Genomic DNA, 8749 nt, shown 5'->3' on the forward strand with positions numbered 1-8749 from the left:
TCTGGCCGCCATGTTGTTGGTGGGGTGGAGGGGGATCTATTTCCGGGTCATGTTGGAGAGCCGAGCGGGCGGATCAGACCCGAGCAATGGATGGCGGAGAGATGGCGCTGCTGTGTCTGATCCTTCTGGGGGCCCTGAGCGTCCAGGGGGAGGGGCAGACGGGGGGTGAGTTCCGGGGGGCAATACAGGACTATGGGGGAGAGGTACAGGGGGGCAATATACAGAACCATGGGGGGGAGGGGGGTAATATACAGAACTATGAGGAGGAGGGGTACAGGGGGGGTAATATACAGAACCATGGGGGGGAGGGGGGGTAATATACAGAACTATGAGGAGGAGGGGTACAGGGGGGGTAATATACAGAACTATGAGGAGGAGGGGTACAGGGGGGGTAATATACAGAACTATGAGGAGGAGGGGTACAGGGGGGGTAATATACAGAACTATGGGGGGGAGGGGTACAGGGGGGTAATATACAGAACTATGAGGAGGAGGGGTACAGGGGGGGTAATATACAGAACTATGAGGAGGAGGGGTACAGGGGGGTAATATACAGAACTATGAGGAGGAGGGGTACAGGGGGGGTAATATACAGTACTATGGGGGGGAGGGGTACAGGGGGGGTAATATACAGAACTATGAGGAGGAGGGGTACAGGGGGGGTAATATACAGAACTATGAGGAGGAGGGGTACAGGGGGGGTAATATACAGAACTATGGGGGGGAGGGGTACAGGGGGGTAATATACAGAACTATGAGGAGGAGGGGTACAGGGGGGGTAATATACAGAACTATGAGGAGGAGGGGTACAGGGGGGGTAATATACAGAACTATGAGGAGGAGGGGTACAGGGGGGGTAATATACAGAACTATGGGGGGGAGGGGTACAGGGGGGTAATATACAGAACTATGAGGAGGAGGGGTACAGGGGGGTAATATACAGAACTATGAGGAGGAGGGGTACAGGGGGGGTAATATACAGAACTATGAGGAGGAGGGGTACAGGGGGGTAATATACAGAACTATGAGGAGGAGGGGTACAGGGGGGGTAATATACAGTACTATGGGGGGGAGGGGTACAGGGGGGGTAATATACAGAACTATGGGGGGAGGGGTACAGGGGGGTAATATACAGGACTATGGGGGAGGGGTAATATACAGAGGTTATATTGGGTGGGTAGGTGGGCAGTATGTCTGTATGGTAGGTAGGGTTTGTATTGGGGGGGGGGGTAGGTTTGTATTGGGGGTAGGTAGGCGGTATGTCTGTATTGGGGGGGGTAGGTAGGTCTGTATTGGGGGGTAGGTAGGTCTGTATTGGGTGAGGGTAGGTGGGCGGTATGTCTGTATTGGGGGTAGGTAGGCGGGATGTCTGTATTGGAAGGTGGGGTTTATATTGGGGGTGGATAGGTAGGTGGGGTGTCTATATGGGGGGGGGGGGGTAGGTGGGTTTATATTGAGGGGGGTAGGTGGGATGTCTGTATGGGGGGGGTAGGTGGGTTTATATTTGGGGGGGGGGGTAGGTGGGCGGTATGTCTGTATGAGGTAGGTAGGTAGACGGTATGTCTGTATTGGGGGGGGGTAGGTGGGATGTCTGAATGGGGGGACGATAGGGTTTATATTGGGGGGTAGGTAGGTAGGCAGACGATATATCTGGATAAATTCGGACTTTCTTCTCTCATCAGATCCTCGCTGGTTTTCTTATCTCCATCGTATCCAGAAGAGGGTGGAGAGCCACGCCCCTTGTCACAATGACACCTGCTATGAATGGTGAGTGTCCCCTCCCACCTCCTCCTGTACCGCCCACCACTCCTATATGACCCCGCCCACCTCCTCCTGTACCGCCCACCACTCCTATATGACCCCACCCACCTCCTCCTGTACCACCCACCACTCCTATATGACCCCACCCACCTCCTCCTGTACCACCCACCACTCCTATATGACCCCACCCACCTCCTCCTGTACCACCCACCACTCCTATATGACCCACCCACCTTCTCCTGTGCCGCCCACCACACCTATATGACCCCACCCACCTTCTCCTGTGCCGCCCACAAGTTGTATGTGACCCCGCCCCTCTCCTCCCCCTCCAGGGTCACCCAGCAGGATTTGGCTCCGTTCCGCTCCGGGATTTCTCGGGATCTGATGAAAAATCTTATCAGTCGGAAGTTGGGGACCCACTACCAGATCATCAACCACCGGCTGTACCGCGAGGAGGAGTGCATGTTCCCGGCACGGTGAGCCCCCCCCCCCCCGGGACATTGTCACCCCGAGATTCCAATCACACATGATGTCTGCTACTGGAACCATCAGAGCATTGCCGACATCTCCTCTATGTCCGTTCTACTCTACCGCCATAGATGTGATGTCATCATCCCGCTGCCGGAAGTTCCTCCTCCTCCTATGTGTCCTCCATGTTTTCCCACACAGATGTAGCGGGTTGGAGCTCCTCCTCCTCATGTCTTATCCCATGTGTCCTCCATGTAGTGGGGTGGAGCTCCTCCTCCTCCTCATGTCTTATCCCATGTGTCCTCCATGTAGCGGGGTGGAGCTCCTCCTCCTCATGTGTCCTCCATGTTTTCCCACACATGGAGCTCCTCCTCCTCCCCCTCCTCATGTCTTGTCTCATGTGTCCTCCATGTAGTGGGGTAGAGCTTCTCCTCCTCCTCATGTCTTATCCCATGTGTCCTCCATGTAGCGAGGTGGAGCTCCTCCTCCTCATGTCTTATCCCATGTGTCCTCCATGTAGCGAGGTGGAGCTCCTCCTCCTCATGTCTTATCCCATGTGTCCTCCATGTAGTGGGGCTCCTCCTCCTCATGTCTTATCCCATGTGTCCTCCATGTAGTGGGGCTCCTCCTCCTCATGTCTTATCCCATGTGTCCTCCATGTAGTGGGGTGGAGCTCCTCCTCCTCATGTGTCCTCCATGTTTTCCCACATAGATGTAGCGGGTGGAGCTCCTCCTCCCCCTCCTCATGTCTTATCCCATGTGTCCTCCATGTAGTGGGGTGGAGCTCCTCCTCCTCATGTCTTATCCCATGTGTCCTCCATGTAGCGGGATGGAGCTCCTCCTCATGTCGTATCCCATGTGTCCTCCATGTAGCGGGATGGAGCTCCTCCTCATGTCGTGTCTCATGTGTCCTCTATGTAGTGGGGTGGAGCTCCTCCTCCTAATGTCTTATCCCATGTGTCCTCCATGTAGTGGGGCTCCTCCTGCTCATGTCTTATCTCATGTGTCCTCCATGTAGCGGGATGGAGCTCCTCCTCCTCCTCATGTCGTATCCCATGTGTCCTCCATGTAGTGGGGTGGAGCTCCTCCTCCTCATGTCTTATCCCATGTGTCCTCCATGTAGCGGGATGGAGCTCCTCCTCCTCCTCATGTCGTATCCCATGTGTCCTCCATGTAGTGGGGTGGAGCTCCTCCTCCTAATGTCTTATCCCATGTGTCCTCCATGTAGTGGGGCTCCTCCTCCCATGTCTTATCCCATGTGTCCTCCATGTAGCGGGATGGAGCTCCTCCTCCTCCTCATGTCTTATCCCATGTGTCCTCCATGTAGTGGGGTGGAGCTCCTCCTCCTCATGTCGTATCCCATGTGTCCTCCATGTAGTGGGGTGGAGCTCCTCCTCCTCCTCCTCCTCATGTCGTATCCCATGTGTCCTCCATGTAGCGGGGTGGAGCTCCTCCTCCTCATGTCTTATCCCATGTGTCCTCCATGTAGTGGGGTGGAGCTCCTCCTCCTCCTCATGTCTTATCCCATGTGTCCTCCATGTAGTGGGGTGGAGCTCCTCCTCCTCATGTCTTATCCCATGTGTCCTCCCATGTTTTCCCACACAGATGTAGCGGGGTGGAGCTCCTCCTCCTCCTCATGTCATATCTCATGTGTCCTCCATGTAGCGGGGTGGAGCTCCTCCTCCTCATGTCTTATCCCATGTGTCCTCTATGTAGCGGGGTGGAGCTCCTCCTCCTCATGTCTTATCCCATGTGTCCTCCATGTAGCGGGATGGAGCTCCTCCTCCTCCTCATGTCTTATCCCATGTGTCCTCCATGTAGTGGGGTGGAGCTCCTCCTCCTAATGTCTTATCCCATGTGTCCTCCATGTAGTGGGGCTCCTCCTCCTCATGTCTTATCCCATGTGTCCTCCATGTAGCGGGATGGAGCTCCTCCTCCTCCTCATGTCGTATCCCATGTGTCCTCCATGTAGTGGGGTGGAGCTCCTCCTCCTCATGTCTTATCCCATGTGTCCTCCATGTAGTGGGGTGGAGCTCCTCCTCCTCATGTCTTATCCCATGTGTCCTCCATGTAGCGGGATGGAGCTCCTCCTCATGTCGTGTCTCATGTGTCCTCTATGTAGTGGGGTGGAGCTCCTCCTCCTAATGTCTTATCCCATGTGTCCTCCATGTAGTGGGGCTCCTCCTCCTCATGTCTTATCCCATGTGTCCTCCATGTAGCGGGATGGAGCTCCTCCTCCTCCTCATGTCGTATCCCATGTGTCCTCCATGTAGTGGGGTGGAGCTCCTCCTCCTAATGTCTTATCCCATGTGTCCTCCATGTAGTGGGGCTCCTCCTCCTCATGTCTTATCCCATGTGTCCTCCATGTAGCGGGATGGAGCTCCTCCTCCTCCTCATGTCGTATCCCATGTGTCCTCCATGTAGTGGGGTGGAGCTCCTCCTCCTCATGTCGTATCCCATGTGTCCTCCATGTAGTGGGGTGGAGCTCCTCCTCCTCCTCCTCCTCATGTCTTATCCCATGTGTCCTCCATGTAGCGGGGTGGAGCTCCTCCTCCTCATGTCTTATCCCATGTGTCCTCCATGTAGTGGGGTGGAGCTCCTCCTCCTCCTCATGTCTTATCCCATGTGTCCTCCATGTAGTGGGGTGGAGCTCCTCCTCCTCATGTCTTATCCCATGTGTCCTCCCATGTTTTCCCACACAGATGTAGCGGGGTGGAGCTCCTCCTCCTCCTCATGTCGTATCTCATGTGTCCTCCATGTAGCGGGATGGAGCTCCTCCTCCTCCTCATGTCGTATCCCATGTGTCCTCCATGTAGTGGGGTGGAGCTCCTCCTCCTCATGTCTTATCCCATGTGTCCTCCATGTAGCGGGGTGGAGCTCCTCCTCCTCATGTCTTATCCCATGTGTCCTCTATGTAGCGGGGTGGAGCTCCTCCTCCTCATGTCTTATCCCATGTGTCCTCCATGTAGCGGGATGGAGCTCCTCCTCCTCCTCATGTCTTATCCCATGTGTCCTCCATGTAGTGGGGTGGAGCTCCTCCTCCTCATGTCTTATCCCATGTGTCCTCCATGTAGTGGGGCTCCTCCTCCTCATGTCTTATCCCATGTGTCCTCCATGTAGTGGGGTGGAGCTCCTCCTCCTCATGTCTTATCCCATGTGTCCTCCATGTAGCGGGGTGGAGCTCCTCCTCCTCATGTCTTATCCCATGTGTCCTCCATGTAGTGGGGTGGAGCTCCTCCTCCTAATGTCTTATCCCATGTGTCCTCCATGTAGTGGGGCTCCTCCTCCCTTATCCCATGTGTCCTCCATGTAGTGGGGCTCCTCCTCCTAATGTCTTATCCCATGTGTCCTCCATGTAGTGGGGCTCCTCCTCCTCATGTCTTATCCCATGTGTCCTCCATGTAGTGGAGCTCCTCCCCCTCCTCATGTCTTATCCCATGTGTCCTCCATGTAGTGGGGCTCCTCCTCCTCATGTCTTATCCCGTGTGTCCTCCATGTAGCAGGGTGGAGCTCCTCCTCCTCATGTCTCATGTGTCCTCCATGTTTTCCCACACAGATGTAGCGAGGTGGAGCTCCTCCTCCTCCTCCTCCTCATGTCTTATCCCATGTGTCCTCCATGTAGTGGGGCTCCTCCTCCTCATGTCTTATCCCATGTGTCCTCCATGTAGCGGGATGGAGCTCCTCCTCCTCCTCATGTCGTATCCCATGTGTCCTCCATGTAGTGGGGTGGAGCTCCTCCTCCTCATGTCGTATCCCATGTGTCCTCCATGTAGTGGGGTGGAGCTCCTCCTCCTCCTCCTCCTCCTCATGTCTTATCCCATGTGTCCTCCATGTAGCGGGGTGGAGCTCCTCCTCCTCATGTCTTATCCCATGTGTCCTCCATGTAGTGGGGTGGAGCTCCTCCTCCTCCTCATGTCTTATCCCATGTGTCCTCCATGTAGTGGGGTGGAGCTCCTCCTCCTCATGTCTTATCCCATGTGTCCTCCCATGTTTTCCCACACAGATGTAGCGGGGTGGAGCTCCTCCTCCTCCTCATGTCGTATCTCATGTGTCCTCCATGTAGCGGGGTGGAGCTCCTCCTCCTCATGTCTTATCCCATGTGTCCTCTATGTAGCAGGGTGGAGCTCCTCCTCCTCATGTCTTATCCCATGTGTCCTCCATGTAGCGGGATGGAGCTCCTCCTCCTCCTAATGTCTTATCCCATGTGTCCTCCATGTAGTGGGGTGGAGCTCCTCCTCCTAATGTCTTATCCCATGTGTCCTCCATGTAGTGGGGCTCCTCCTCCTCATGTCTTATCCCATGTGTCCTCCATGTAGTGGGGTGGAGCTCCTCCTCCTCATGTCTTATCCCATGTGTCCTCCATGTAGCGGGGTGGAGCTCCTCCTCCTCATGTCTTATCCCATGTGTCCTCCATGTAGTGGGGTGGAGCTCCTCCTCCTAATGTCTTATCCCATGTGTCCTCCATGTAGTGGGGTGGAGCTCCTCCTCCTCATGTCTTATCCCATGTGTCCTCCATGTAGCGGGGTGGAGCTCCTCCTCCTCATGTCTTATCCCATGTGTCCTCCATGTAGTGGGGTGGAGCTCCTCCTCCTCATGTCTTATCCCATGTGTCCTCCATGTAGTGGGGTGGAGCTCCTCCTCCTAATGTCTTATCCCATGTGTCCTCCATGTAGTGGGGTGGAGCTCCTCCTCCTCATGTCTTATCCCATGTGTCCTCCATGTAGCGGGGTGGAGCTCCTCCTCCTCATGTCTTATCCCATGTGTCCTCCATGTAGTGGGGTGGAGCTCCTCCTCCTAATGTCTTATCCCATGTGTCCTCCATGTAGTGGGGCTCCTCCTCCTAATGTCTTATCCCATGTGTCCTCCATGTAGTGGGGCTCCTCCTCCTCATGTCTTATCCCATGTGTCCTCCATGTAGTGGAGCTCCTCCCCCTCCTCATGTCTTATCCCATGTGTCCTCCATGTAGTGGGGCTCCTCCTCCTCATGTCTTATCCCGTGTGTCCTCCATGTAGCAGGGTGGAGCTCCTCCTCCTCATGTCTCATGTGTCCTCCATGTTTTCCCACACAGATGTAGCGAGGTGGAGCTCCTCCTCCTCCTCCTCATGTCTTATCCCATGTGTCCTCCATGTAGTGGAGCTCCTCCTCCTCCTCCTCATGTCTTATCCCATGTGTCCTCCATGTAGTGGAGCTCCTCCTCCTCCTCATGTCTTATCCCGTGTGTCCTCCATGTAGTGGGGTGGAGCTCCTCCTCCTCATGTCGTATCCCATGTGTCCTCCATGTAGTGGGGTGGAGCTCCTCCTCCTCCTCATGTCGTATCCCATGTGTCCTCCATGTAGCAAGGTGGAGCACCCCCTCATGTCGTATCTCATGTGTCCTCCATGTTTTCCCACACAGATGTAGCGGGGTGGAGCACTTTTTCCTGGAGCTTCTCCCGGATCTCCCAGACATGGAGATGGTGATAAATGTGAGGGATTATCCTCAGGTTCCTCATTGGATGACTCCGGTTATTCCCGTCTTCTCGTTTAGTAAGGTGAGGAGAGCTCTCCGCCGCTCCCAAGTGGTGTGTGCCGGAGGGCGGTCTGTATACCGGAGTGTGCGGTCTGTATGTGAGGGGTGTGTACCGGAGGGCGGTCTGTATGTAAGGGGTGTGTACCGGAGGGCGGTCTGTATGTAAGGGGTGTGTACCGGAGGGCGGTCTGTATGTGACCTTTTCCTTTCTCTGATAGACATCAGATTACCGAGACATCATGTACCCCGCCTGGACGTTTTGGGAAGGCGGCCCTGCTGTGTGGCCCATCTACCCCACCGGACTGGGACGCTGGGACCTGATGAGGGAGGATCTAATGCAGTGAGTGATGAGCGGTCTCTCCCCGAAGAGCGGGGGGCCACTTGAGCGGTCTCGTCCCGGAGCGCGGGGTCCCACTTGAGCGGTCTCGTCCCCGGAGCGCGGGGTCCCACTTGAGCGGTCTCGTCCCCGGAGCGCGGGGTCCCGCTTGAGCGGTCTCTTCCCCCGGAGCGCGGGGGCCCGTTTGAGCGGTCTCTTCCCCCGGAGCGCGGGGGCCCGTTTGAGCGGTCTCTTCCCCCGGAGCGCGGGGGCCCGTTTGAGCGGTCTCTTCCCCCGGAGCGCGGGGTCCCGCTTGAGCGGTCTCGTCCCCGGAGCGCGGTGGCCCGCTTGAGCGGTCTCTTCCCCCGGAGCGCGGTGGCCCGCTTGAGCGGTCTCCTCCCCCGGAGCGCGGGGGCCCACTTGAGCGGTCTCTCCCCCGGAGCGCGGTGGCCCACTTGAGCGGTCTCTCGGCGGAGCCCTGTACTTCTCACATTTTGTTTTTGCTCTTTAGGTCAGCCAGGCGTTGGCCCTGGGAGGAGAAGATCTCCAAAGGATATTTCCGAGGCTCCAGGTAAGGTCTGGTGTCCGGATCTCTGACGGTCGTCCGTGTTCCTTCATGTCCATTGACAACACAGGAAGTCATTCACCTTCGGGTTATACTGCCTCCTGTAGGAGATGTGGACACGGGCAAACA

At 56.2% G+C, this 8749-nt stretch overlaps 1 protein-coding gene across 1 annotated transcript; it reads left to right on the forward strand.

The window, feature by feature from the left end:
* On the forward strand, positions 1-8626 carry POGLUT1 (protein O-glucosyltransferase 1; the record flags this gene model as incomplete). Its single annotated transcript, XM_040334151.1, is given in 6 exon segments — positions 1-165; positions 1683-1767; positions 2094-2237; positions 7626-7761; positions 7958-8079; positions 8567-8626. Coding segments are annotated over 6 exon segments (626 nt in total), but the record flags the coding sequence as incomplete, so codon positions are not given.
* Positions 8627-8749: the final 123 nt, after the last annotated feature.

Source organism: Rana temporaria (genome assembly GCF_905171775.1).
Source record: "Rana temporaria chromosome 2 unlocalized genomic scaffold, aRanTem1.1 chr2k, whole genome shotgun sequence".
In the NCBI taxonomy this organism is placed as follows: domain Eukaryota; kingdom Metazoa; phylum Chordata; class Amphibia; order Anura; family Ranidae; genus Rana; species Rana temporaria.